We start from the raw sequence: 12,828 nt of genomic DNA, 5'->3' as shown, positions 1-12,828 counted from the left end.
GTATTTTCCAGCTTGGATTGATTCTCTTCGTCACATTCAGGTACACCTATCAAGCATAGATTAGGTCTTTTCACATAGTCCCATATTTCTTGGAGACTTTGCTCGTTCTTTTTTATCCTTTTTTCTCTAATCTTGTCTTCTCGTTTTATTTCATTAAGGTGGTCTTCAACCTCTGATATCTTTTCTTCTGTTTGATCAATTCAGCTGTTAAAACTCATGCATACTTCGCCAAGTTCTCGTGTTGTGTTTTTCAGCTCCATTAATTCACTTATATTCCTCTCTAAATTGTGTATTATTGTTGACATTTCGTCAAACCTTTTTTCAAAGTTCTTAGTTTCTTTGCATTGGGTTAGGACAAGTTCTTTTAATTCCCAGAAGTTTCTTATCATCCACCTTTTAAAGCCAGCTTCTGCTAATGGAACACAGTCTTTCTCCATCAGGCCTTGTTCCGTTGCTGATGAGGAACTGTGATCCCCTGTAGAGGGAGAGGCGTTCTGATTTTGGGTATTCTCGGCATTTTTAGGCTGGTTTCTTCCCTTCGTTATAGATTTATCCATCTGTGGTCTTTTCTGAATGGACGTCCAACTTGTTGATTCCTAGCGCTAAAATCTGAGCAACCCACCGCGCCGGCCAAAACAGTGGCGTTATGATTGATGGTGCTTTTCTGACTCTGCACCAAGAACCGCCGCACCAAGGCAGCGGCAAAACCGCCTCGCCAGCCGCAAGAGTTGCGCTGGCGACCTGTGGGGCTCCTCCGCTGGGAATCTCCTGGTGCGTGAGCAACAAAAATTGTTCTGAAAGCGTGGCGTCCTCTCGTTCTCTGCACTTTCAGTGGGAGCTACAATCCCAAGCTGCTAGTGATCAGCCAACTTGGATCTCTCTCTTAACCTTTCTAAGTAGCTTCTGTTTTCTTATCTGGATATTGGTGATTATTAGCCCTACGTATAAATTAAATGTCTAGAAATTTCTCACACCCACGTTACCAACACCCTAGCCATCTCTCACCTCAGTATTTTGGCAATTCTCAGTACTGCTGCTAGTGTGAGCTACTTAAAAACTAAAATCTGATCATGTTGCTGCCTTTATTTATTTATTTTTGAGACAGAGTCTTGCTCTGTCGCCCAGGCTGGAGAGCAGTGGTGCCATCTCAGCTCACTGCAACCTCTGTCTCCTGGGTTCAAGCGATTCTCCTGCCTCAGCCTCCTGAGTAGCTGGGATTACAGGTGTCCACCACCACACCCAGCTAATGTTTTTTTTGTATTTTTAGTAGAGAACGGGGTTTCACCGTGTTGGTCAGGCTGGTCTTGCACTCCTGACCTTGTGATCCGCCTGCCTCAGCCTTCCAAAGTGCTTATAGGCGTGAGCCACCACACCCTCCCTTTCCATCCCCTCCCCCCTCTCTTTCTTTTGACAGAGTTTGGCTCTTGTTGTTCAGACTGGAGTGCAATAGTGCGATCTCAGCTAACTGCAACCTCTGCCTCCCAGGTTCAAGTGATTCTACCGCCTCACTCGGCATGTACCACCATGCCTGGCTAATTTTGCTGACCTTATTAAGCCCTCAGTGCTTTCCAGGGATTCTAAGACAATAACAAAACTCCCGCAGACCTCTCCAACCCTGCATCACTTCAGCCAAAGTGCAGCATGTCTGTTCTCTCCCACCTGAAGGGCCTTGCTATTAAGTTACCTCCTCCCTCTTTCCTACTTGGCCTTGAGATCAGCCCTGTCTTCCTTGGCCAGCCAGGTGCCCCTAATGTATGATTTCATAGTTCCCTACACCTACAAATTATCATGGTTTGTAATTAAATATTTGTATTATTGTTTGATTCATGCCTGAAGCAGGGGTAAAATCCATCTGTTTTATTCACAGCATGTAGCAGTTACTCAGTACACATGTGTGGACTAAATACATGATCTCACACATGTAGGAGGGAGGAATTACCTGCCTTTTACAATGGGAAAGCCAAGGTTTAGATAGGTGAAGTGAGTTACCAAAGATGCACAGTCAGGATCCAAATCCTGCCCTGATATACTTAACAAAATAGCATGTGTAATAACAACCCCATATTACCTGGCACAGCAATTGCTGGGCTTCACTGAAAGCAAGCTTGATCTGTCAAGGGTAGCAGGCCCTGATGAAGTAGGAGGGATAAGTTTTGAAATCAGAATTAAGAGTCATTTCCCAAAGTATAGCACCATTTAAAAAAAGAAGAGGCCAAACACTTTGCAGAAAACATCAGTCAAACATAACACATTAAAATTCCCCCAAAGACAAGCTGATGACAAGTTAGGGGAAACCATTGCATAAGAGTGGGGAGCTATGAGAGAGAGGCCAAAGTCTGGAACTGTCTTTGAGGGTGGAATCGGTCACCTCATTGAGGCGGAGCCGGTGTAAACAGATTGGAAAGAGTGGGAAGAAAAGGACCAAGGTCTTGGGAGGATGGAAGGCACAGGTGGAGAAGGGGTAGGGGCTGAAGGGTGTGAAGGTTATGCCTCTCCTGTGAGCAAAAGAGAAGCAAGAGCTTATAGGGACATTCGATGAGGGACAGTTCAGGGCAAAGGATGTGTATTTACAGAAGCTGCATCCAGGTGGATGGTCGGGGAGGAAAGGAAGGCAGTCTTAAAGGGAAGTCTTTAAGACCAGGTGATAGGATTGTATGGCCCAACCTGCCTTTTCAGCGGACACCGTCAGCCCTGCACTAGGAGTCTCTCCAGCCGAATGGAATGAAAAGGAGAGCACAGGGGCTGCCTAGCATCAGGGACCAGCAGGGCAGAAGGACAGGAGGTTCAGGGAGGCCCATGCGCTGGGGAGACATGTGGGCAAAGATAGGAAGGAGGGCCAGCAGGGAAGCAAGAATCAGGGGGAGAAAGCAGGGGGAAATGTCCCTCCTGGATGTCTTCACCAAGAGGATTGGTAAGGATGAGCATGTGGTCCAGTCAGGAACAGCAGCCTCGGGTCAGCCTCGCAGTGTGACTGACCGAGTCTACAGATCCCCCTGTGCTGTGCTGTCTCGGCCAAATCCCTTTGGACCGTTAGCAACAGAACCTACTGGAGGCTGGACATAGTGGCTCACCCATATAATTCCAGCACTTGGGAGGCCAAGGTGGGTGAATCACCTGAGGTCAGGAGTTCAAGACCAGCCTGGCCAACATGTTGAAACCTCGTCTCTACTGAAAATACAAAAAAAATTAACCAGGCGTGGTGACGGACACCAGTAATCCTAGCTACTGGGGAAGTTGAGGCAGGAAAATCTCTTGAACCCAGGAGGCAGAGGTTGTGGTGATTCGGGACTGTGCCATTGCACTCCAGCCTGGGCAACAAAAGTGAAACTCTGTCTCAAAAAAAAAGAAAAAAAGAACCTACTGGAGCTAGCTTAAGTAAAAGAGGATTTCATATGAGAAACAGGAAACTCTCATGAGGCCTGGACTTAGGAACATTAGGGACTGGAAAGCCAACAGGAAGGAGGCAGCCTCTGTCTGCGTCGGTCTGTCTGTCCTTTGTCTTTTGTTTTCTGGTTCCCAGGTTCCCAGGTTCCCATCTCTGCTTTTCTCTGTGCATCTGCCTCCTCCCGCTCTTGCTCTCTGTTTAACCATGTGCCCAGTCAGTCCACGCTCCCTATTCCTCCCCAGCTGAAGCGGCCAGCTGCAGTGAGCACTCTCCTTCTGCAGCCTCAAATTCACATCTGCCCCGGGGAGGACATGAATGGTCAGCTTGGGTCAGGGGCTCCCTCTGCACCAGGGAAAGCTTGTGCTGTGGTAGGGGGCGTACACACATAACTGCCTGGAGGGGTGAGGTGCTCAAGGAAGAGGAGCTGCAGGCTGACCTGCCTGCCTGGGGATACCCAGGGAGCACAGTCAGGGGTTGATACCCGCAAACCCAAATGAGGATGGGCACACAAAGTCAGAGGCCTGACACAGGGCCACAGTCGTAAGATGAGCCAAGATCACAGGCTAAGGAGACCAGTGTGGATACCAGTCCAGTGGGTCCAGGGAGGGTCCCAGCTGTGGCTGTAGGGTCAAGGGATGAAACCTTGTGGACAGGCCCAGTGGGTGCCAGGAAGCCCTGGAGCAGCCTTGGTGCAAATGTACAAACCCCGAGATACAGCAGGCCCAGGGCTGGGAGGGGGGCATTCTTCAGTGTCAGTGGCCACAGCAGCACCATACGGGGAAACCTCGTATACGGCCGGACACGGCAGCTCATGCCTATAATCCTAGCACTTTGGGAGGCCGAGGTGGGCGGATCACCTGAAGTCAGGAGTTTGAGACCAGCCTGGCCAACATGGTGAAACCTCGTCTCTACCAAAAATACAAAAATTAGCCAGGTGTGGTGGTACATGCCTGTAATCGCAGCTACTCGGGAGGCTGAGGCAGGAGAATTGCTGAACCCGGGAGGCAGAGGTTGCAGTGAGCTGAGATCGCACCATTGCACTAAAAGAAGAAAAAAAAAAGAAGCAGACCGTGAAGGAGGAATGTGGTGTTTTTTAGGGAAAACATCGGGGAAGATGAACCGGCTATACGACTCGATGGAGCCGAGGGTGATAGACGATGGCATGCTCAAGCTGGCTGTTGGGGAGCAGGGCCCCCAGGAGGAGGCCGGGGAGCTTGCCAAGCAGGAGGGCATCCTCTTCAAGGATGTCCTATCCCTGCAGCTGGACTTCCGGAGTATGTATCCAAGGCTCAGGGGCGGTGGCCAGGGTGGGGCCTCCCGGGCTTTCTCTGCTCCATCTTCAAGCTCCAGGATTTCATGCAAAGTCCATGGTGGAGGTTCCCCCATCAGCATTAGGGCCTACCTGGGTTACAAGGCATAGGAGCAGCACAGATGTTTGTAAAGCTTCATTACTTAGTGTCTTCATCATTTGAATATCCACAACACTCCTGATTCTATGTAAGAATAGAAAACAGGATAAAATTGTCCCACTTCAAATCTAAGCGAGCCTCCAAGACTATGCTGTTTCCATCACACAACTCCATGTGGGTGTCCTTGGAGTGGGGGTCCCTGGCAGGCAGAGCCTAGGAAGTCCCATGTAGCCAGGAGCAGAGGGTAGGAAGTGTGGGAGAAGGAGGAAGAGCGGGCACTGAGAAAGCAGCTTCACCGAAGGGGTGACCAAGGGCTGGTGGCAGGAGGGGCACAGGCCATGAGGCAGGGAGGCCCCTCAGGGGTGGGAAGATGTGGTTCAGGACCAGGTGGACCCTTATTGCTTCAATGTCCCGTCTGTGAAATGGGGTGACCGTCATCCCTGTCTCAAGCATTGGGTGGGGGGACAAGGTGAGACAACACTTGCACAGTGCCTGGCTCACACAGGAAGGCCAGTGAGCTGCGGCACAGTAAGTCAAGGCAGAGGCAGCACAAGAGCACTGAGAGAGGCGGCCAGGGATCCTGAGCCCCCTTGTATCACGTGCAGGCAAGGCCACAGCAGAGTGACCTTGTCTGATTCACATTCCTGCTCTGTCTTGGGGCCCCTAGGCTGGCCGGCATCCAGGCAACAACAAGGGAGTGCTAAGACACTGCCTCGGCCCAGCCCGGCTGCCAGAGCAGGGACACGACAGTGGGCAAGACAGGCGTGGCCCAGGCACAGCCCCATGAAGCCCACAGGCCTCCAGGGCTGATGACCCAAGCAGGGAGGTCCCTGAGCCGTAGCCCTGAAACGGGACACAGAACAGTTGTGGCACAAGGGGCTTTTGCGGCTGACTGCTTTCCCTCCCCGACCTAAGGTTCATGCAGCCAGTATTGAGCACCTGCCTGTTACATGCCAGGTGCTGTTCTAGGCACTAGGGATTCAACTGTGAACAAAAAGATAAAAAGCCCTGTCCTCATGGAGCTGACATTCAACTTGGTGGGGGACAAAGAAATAAAATGAAGAAGGAAAATAATACAATCTGCTAAAGGTAACATGTGCTGTGGAGGAAAAAAGGAAGGAGAGGAGAAAAGGGAAGTTGAGGGTGGGGTGCAATGTTTTATAGGGTGGCTAGGGGCTTCACCAAGAAGATAACACTTGAGCAAAGACTTGAGGTAGGTGAGGGAGAGAGCCGCTGTGGAGATCCACCGGGGAAAGTGGAGCAGCCAGTGCAAAGGTCCTGGGGCAGGCTGGACCCACCTCATCAGCCCTGCTGAGGAAGCCAGTGTGGAGACAGGTCAGGGAGGTCATGGGGTCAGCTGGTGTCAGCTTGGGGCCAATGGAAGGTGTTTGGCTTTTATAGTGAGTGAGGCAGGGACCCCAGGAGGGTCCTGAGCAGAAGTGGGACAGGATGGTACTTAGGATTTCACAGGACCCTGCTGGCTGCGTGAGGATAGACTGTGGAGGCCAGGGGCCGAGGCAAGGATCTAGTAAGACAGCCACTGCTGTGCTCCAGGGAGTGGTGACCACAGGCCTGGCTGAGGTGGTGACCACGGAGGCAGATTCAGTGTCTTTGTTGAAGATTACATAGGCTTTTTGGCAGTCCTGTCATGCTGGTAATTCATTTAGAGCTAACTGCCAAGTACATCCTGATTTGTCATGTTGTTTTGGCTTTTCCTCCTGAACTGCTGACACCTAGGAAAAAGCCAGCAGGCGGGTGTGTGTGGCAGAGCAGCCGATGTGCCGGAGCCACCGGGGGAGGGCTGCCGCTGGGGGCTGTCAGATCAGGGCCAGAAAACACACCTGGAAAATCCAACCCAGGGATAGGAGGTGGCTGGGAGTCCAGGGCAGAACTGGCCCCACCCTGGAAGCACAGGTGGGAATTGTGGCCAGTATCATCCTGGGAAATCTGGCCACAGACAGGGAGCTGGAGAACAGGCACCAGTCCCACCCAGCCCTGGGAACCCAGGGAGGTGCAACGCAGCAATCCAGCCTTAGGGGAAGGGCAGTGGGCCCCTCAGGGCCTGGGTCAGAGAACCCTGTCTTCCCCAGACCTGGGTGCAGGGAGGAGAGCTGGGGGGTCCCCCACTTTCCCACTGGGACTTTCACAACCTCACGGCAGGCTCTGCCCCCCTGAATGAATATTGAAGCTGTAGCTGGACCATGTGGTCATTAACAGCACCAATCTGTATTTTTTATTTTTTTAATGGTATGAATCTCATTTATTGAAAACATATCTCACCGTTCTCAAATTGAAGACTGCAGAACATAAAAGCAGTGCTTTATCGAGTTGTCATTAACCTCAGGAGCAGTGGCGCTGCCTCTCCATGCTCCAGGAAACTGCAGCTCCCACATGCCTCATCTGTCCCACCTCGCTTTATAAAACAGCCCTGAAGCTTAATCAAATAAAACTGTTGTACATGAGAAACAGAGAGCTGGGTGTGGGAAAGCCAGGTATGGTGGTCCCTTTAAGCGAAGTCTGCTCCGCAGTTGGGGCATCTTTGCTTCCTCAAGGCAAATCAGCAGATGAATCCAAAGGGGAACAGGATGATGGCCAGGAGGATTCCTAGGAAAGCGAAGCAGTCCTTCAGCACCCGGACCCTGCGGACGGGACAGCCTCTCATGATGATGATGGCATTGGCAGGGTACTGAGTAATAGTCCGGCTGTGGCCGTTGTAGACCCTGGGGTGGTGGGTGGGTATCCCTGTGATGAGGTAAGGGGAGGGTAGGCAGCGGGAAGGGGTGGGCAGCAGGATGGCGCCATAGCCATGCGGGCTGCACGCGCCATCGCCCTGGCCGGCCCCTAGGTTGTAGGTGGGCAGCCACTCCTGCAGCAGGAGCTTGTGGTCCATGGCAGCCCAGCCCAGCTCAGTCGGTCCTGGCAGGGGACACAGCGGGGGACATGGCAGGGATACAGCAGACTGGCCAGCTCAGGCTCCTGTAAGGCACAACACCTCAGCACCAATTTTTATTTCTATTTATTTAGAGACAGAGTTTTGCTCTGTCACCGAGGCTGCAGTGCAGTGGCGTGATCTTGGCTCACTGCATCTCTGCCTCCTGGGTTCAAGCGATTCTGCTGCCTCAGCCTCCTGAGTAGCTTGGACTACAGGCACGCCTGCCTAATGTTTATATTTTTATTATAGAGACAGTGTTTTTCCATGTTGGCCAGGCTGGTCTTGAACTCCCAACCTCAAGCAATCCACCGGCCTCAGACTCCCAAAGTGCTGGGATTACAGGTGTGTGCCACCGCACCTGGCCACAGCACCAGTTTTTAAAACTCCTTTCACTTCTATATTATTTCAGTTCTTTTAATGAGCATCCTCTAATTTAATAAATTTTAGAAATCATTACAAATGCAAATATGGAAAAAAGGAGAATATAAACAATAGAGCTATATGTGGCTTCTGGGAACAGCTGGCAGACAAGTCTGGCCTCTAGAGTTTTACATATACAGTACCTATTTACTTATACGTTTGTGTTAGTCAGAACTCTTCTGGATGCCAGTGACAGAAACCAAACTCTGACTGGCTTACTTAGCAAATGGAATGAATCTGCTGTGTAGCTGGCATGGGTGGTCTTCACGGGCCACAGGGGCCAGGCACTTCTATGATATCAGGAACCTGCCTCATTCGTACATGGATGCCTTATCTCATCCCCTACATATGGACATTTGGGAGCTTTTGTGCCCCTTACGTGCCTGAGAGATTTCTTTGGACATTTACACAAGTGTGGAGACAGATCCCATGCAGAGAAATTGTAGGTCGAGGCCAGGCGCGGTGGCTCACACCTGTAATCTCAGCACATTGTGAGGCCAAGGTGGGCGGATCATGAGGTCAGGAGTTCCAGACCAGCCTGGCCAAGATGGTGAAACCCCATCTCTACTAAAAATACAAAAATTTGCCCAGTGTGGTGGTGGTCGGCACCTGTATTCCTAGCTACTTGGGAGGCAGAGGCAGAGAATTGCTTGAACCCAGGAGGTGGAGGTTGCAGTGAACTGAGATCACACCACTGTACTCCAGCCTGGGCGACAGAGTAAGACTCTGTCTTAAAAAAAAAAAAAAAAAAAAAAAAAAAGAGGCTGAAAGAGGCCGGGCATGGTGGCTAATGCCTGTAATCCCAGCACTTTGGGAGGCCAAGGCAGGAGGATCATGAGGTCAAGAGATCGAGACTATCCTGGCCAACATGGTGAAACCCCATCTCTACTAAAAATATAAAAGTTAGCTGGGTGTGGTGGTGTGCGCCTGTAGTCCCAGCTATTCAGGAGGCTGAGGCACGAGAATCACTTGAACCCAGGAGGTGGAGGTTGCAATGAGCTGAAATCGCGCCACTGTAGTACTCCAGCCTGGAGACCAACCAAGACTCCGTCTCAAAAAAAAAGAAAGAAATTGTAGGTCAAAGGACACAGACTTTAAATATTTCAGTAAACATTGCCAAACAACCCTCAAAAAGGCTGAACAAGGTGATCAACCTTCCCACCAACAGAGACACATGTTTTCATTCTATTTGTCACACTGTGGAAGGAAGGCCCTTGACTGTCCTGTGTCCCGAGGTGTACCAGCCTCCTGGAGAGGCCCTGGCCTGGCCCCAGAGACAGCACAAGTGAGTCACCTGCCCAGAGCAGGGCTAGGCCACTCCAACACCAACAAGTTCTTAGCCCCACCCTAGTAAACTTACGAGGTCTTCCTGTGGCTTTGGGTGGTAGTACTGATACCCGCCCACCCACAGGGACACAGTGTTTCTCGATGCTCAGCCTACATCTCAAGGGCGCCTGTGTACTCCAGGGCCGGGCAGAAGAGTTGTAGAGCCCTTTTGTGTGGTTCTGCCTCACTCCTCCCGTACACTGGCACAAAACTCTGACCCTAACCTGAGGCTAAAATCTCCTTCCATTATTTCAGACATCCTCCGCATAGACAACCTCTGGCAGTTTGAGAACTTGAGGAAGCTGCAGCTGGACAATAACATCATTGAGAAGATTGAGGGCCTGGAGAACCTCACACACCTGGTCTGGCTGGGTAAGGCCCTTTCCTGTGTGTGTCCACCCTAATCGAAGGTGACACCCTGCCAAGGTTGTTGCCTTCCCAGGAGACAATAATTGTGTGTGACACTCCGCTGCCAGCCCATCATTAGCCAGCGTACGGCAGAAGCTCTGCCTGCTGGGAGCAAGAAAGCTGCTATTTTTTAAAAGCCTAGGGCTTGTGCTGGGCAAAATGCAGCAAAGATGTGCTTAGACACAGTACCACAGAATATTTTGCTCTCACCTGCTCAGCCTTTCAGTCTGGGTGGGGCACAAAGGGGCAGCTGTGGACTTCTGTCTAATCTAGACTCAGGTAACCATCAACAGGTAACCATTGGCTGGTGGGGCCCAGATCAAACCAGGAATAATCACCACAGAGGCTAATATGTATCAAGCACTTAACTACATGCTAAGTGGGGCCTATATGCTTTCTATGTGAGTCTTTCAGTTCACATGGCATCCCCATCATAGAGATGAGCAAACTGAGGCTACAGCACCGCATCAGGCCTCACTGCCAAGGCCACAGGGGGTTTCGATGAGCTGTTCCTTCTGCTGGCCTTGTAGGGGCGTCCTCACATCTGGTGAGGGGCAGTGGGTCCCTAGCAGTGAGAAGGTGATGAGCCTGAGAGCTCCTCATGCACTGTCTTGTTTAACCTCATTTTAATCCTAAAAATTGGACATCTGTTATAATCCCAAGCTACAGAAGAGGAGCTGAGAGACTCAGAGAGCCCCAGGCATTTGCCCAAAGCTGCACAACCTAGAATATCAGAGCTGGGACTCATGCCCCTGCCTGTCTGACCTCACAGCCCACATTCCCTCCAGCCTATCAGGTGGTCTCCTGGTAACAAGGAAACCCTGAGGCATCATGAGCCTTCCAATTTGCCAGACACTCCCAGCCTCCTTTGTGCTGACAATAGCAAGCCCACAGCAAACCCACAGGGAGGGTTATGCTGCCATTTCACAGATGTAGCAGCTGAGGCTCAGGGAGGCTGGCCAGCTTGATGGAATCATGTGCTACAGGTAGCAGAAGCAAACCACAGCCAGGTCTTCTGACACCTGGGCCCAGCTCTCTAGTCCCAGGTTTCTCACCTTTCTGCACCCTAGCACCCATTAATGCTGATTCCTGGGCCCAGTGGCCCATCTGCAGTGCCAGAAGTCATTGGTCTCTCTAGGAGATGAAGACAGTAGGCCTTACTGTCCTAAAGGTGCGTGCGCCAGCCCATGCTATGAGCCATGCCCTCCCCAGGAAGGTCTGCCCTGCACAGGCTGCTTGAATGCCATGGTTTTAAGCAGGAGCTCCCTGGCCTGGCTATCTCTCAGAGATAAAGCAAGTACCACCGAGCCCCATGACAGCCCCCTGTCTGCTTACCCAGAGAGAAACTTGAATACTGGTCTTAGTTCCCTCCGTGACAAAAGCTTATCTTCCTACTACTGGGAACCCCTGCACACACACTTCCCAGTCAGCTCATTTCCCCGACCCCTTGCAGTGGCCATCCACGCTTCCAAAGATCATGTGGACTGATGGCTGGTGCTCCCTGGGATGAGGGTGCTAGAGTAGAGAGGGCAGGCTCTGGTAAGAGGTCACAGGGCCCCTCAGAGTATAGTCAGAAGCTGGCCTTTGTCCAGCCATGGCACTAGGCGCCCAGGGACCCAACCACATTAGGAAGAGCTGGGTCCCTGGGGTGCTGAGGTTGGGGGGCAGGGAGGTGGCACTCCCATGGTTCAGTATGACCACCCACACTGACATGCACAGGCTCTGCTGGTGACCCATGCACAGGGCTGAGGGTGTGCTGGAGCTGGCTAGCACTGGCTGCCCACAGCTAGCTGTACACATCTCTTCTCAACTCTGCCTCCAGGGATGCCACGCTGTTAGCTGGAAACTGGCCATGGTGGGAGTGTTTACACCACGGAAATGAGCAAGCACTACAGGTCAGGGCTTTCCCTGACCCCCATTGGTAAACACTCGCCAGCATACCACGAGGGGGTGGGCCAAGCCTCCTAAGAACAGAACCCCATGGCACAGTGGGAAAGGAAGTGTGCAGAAAGGAAGAATGGAGGTAGACCCCCATTCAAATCCCAGCTTGGCCAACATACTGACTTTGCAGAAGATATTCCACTCTGTGAACCTCAGTTTCTTTTTTTTTGAGATGGAGTCTTGCTCTGTCGCCCCGGCTGGAGTGCAATGGCACAGTCTCAGCTTACTACAACCTCTGCCTCCCAGGTTCAAGTGCTGCTTATCCCTCAGCCTCCCAAGTAGCTGGGATTACAGGTATGTGCCACCATGTCTGGCTAATTTTTGTATTTTTAGTAGAAACGGGGCTCTGCCATGTTGACCAGGCTGGTCTTGAACTACTGGCCTCAAGCAATCCACCCTTTTCGGCCTCCCAAAGTGCTGGGATTACAGGCGTGAGCCACCGCACCTGGCCTGAACCTCAGTTTCTTTAAGTGCTGTACTACCTGGAGCATATTACCGTGAAGCCCATTTGAGTCTCAGTTTCCTCATCTATAAAATGGGGATGATTATATCTATGCTATGAAGATTAAACAAGATAATGCACTTAAAGGGCCTGGCATAGAACAAGGACCGAGTTATCATTGGTCTCAATGTCAACAGGTGAGCATCCCCTCATATGTGGAGGAGGCTAAATTAAGATGTGGTTAAACTCATCTCCCAAAACACCTCTTTTTTTTTTGACACAAAGTCTCACTTCATCACCCAGGCTGGAGTGCAATGGCACAATCTCACAGTCTTGGCCCACTCTGCCTCCCAGGTTCAAGTGGTTCTTCTGCCCCAGCCTCCTGAGTAGCTGGAATTATAGGCGCGTGCCACCACACCCCCATAATTTTTGTATTGTTAATAGAGAAGGGCTTTCACCATGTTGGCCAGGCTGGTCTTGAACTCCTGACTCTCAGCCTCCCATGGTGCTGGGATGACAAGTGTGAACCACCGTGCCCAGCCCCAAATCACCTTTTAAATGTGAT

The 12,828-nt window shown here is 51.4% G+C and overlaps 2 protein-coding genes across 4 annotated transcripts in view; one reads left to right on the top strand and one right to left on the bottom strand.

Moving 5' to 3' along the window:
* DRC3 (dynein regulatory complex subunit 3) overlaps positions 1-12,828 on the top strand; it is a 43,357-nt gene that overhangs the window by 3,167 nt on the left and 27,362 nt on the right. For 2 of the 3 annotated variants that reach the window (XM_037733594.1, XM_017514834.2), the window contains 2 exons: positions 4,483-4,659; positions 9,728-9,844. In XM_037733594.1, coding sequence (XP_037589522.1) covers positions 4,500-4,659; positions 9,728-9,844 — 277 coding nt within the window. In that variant the 5' untranslated portion in view covers positions 4,483-4,499. Of the gene's footprint in view, positions 1-4,479; positions 4,660-9,727; positions 9,845-12,828 lie in introns of all 3 variants that reach the window. The other variant, XM_037733595.1, reaches the window with a different exon arrangement.
* LOC108293461 (brain protein I3-like) lies at positions 7,305-7,684 on the bottom strand. Its single transcript, XM_037733596.1, has one exon. The coding sequence runs from the start codon at positions 7,682-7,684 to the stop codon at positions 7,352-7,354; it is 333 nt and encodes a 110-aa protein (XP_037589524.1). The 3' UTR covers positions 7,305-7,351.

This window comes from Cebus imitator, unplaced genomic scaffold (genome assembly GCF_001604975.1).
Source record: "Cebus imitator isolate Cc_AM_T3 unplaced genomic scaffold, Cebus_imitator-1.0 Scaffold538, whole genome shotgun sequence".
NCBI lineage: Eukaryota > Metazoa > Chordata > Mammalia > Primates > Cebidae > Cebus > Cebus imitator.
This window is presented reverse-complemented; position numbering and strand designations above follow the sequence as displayed.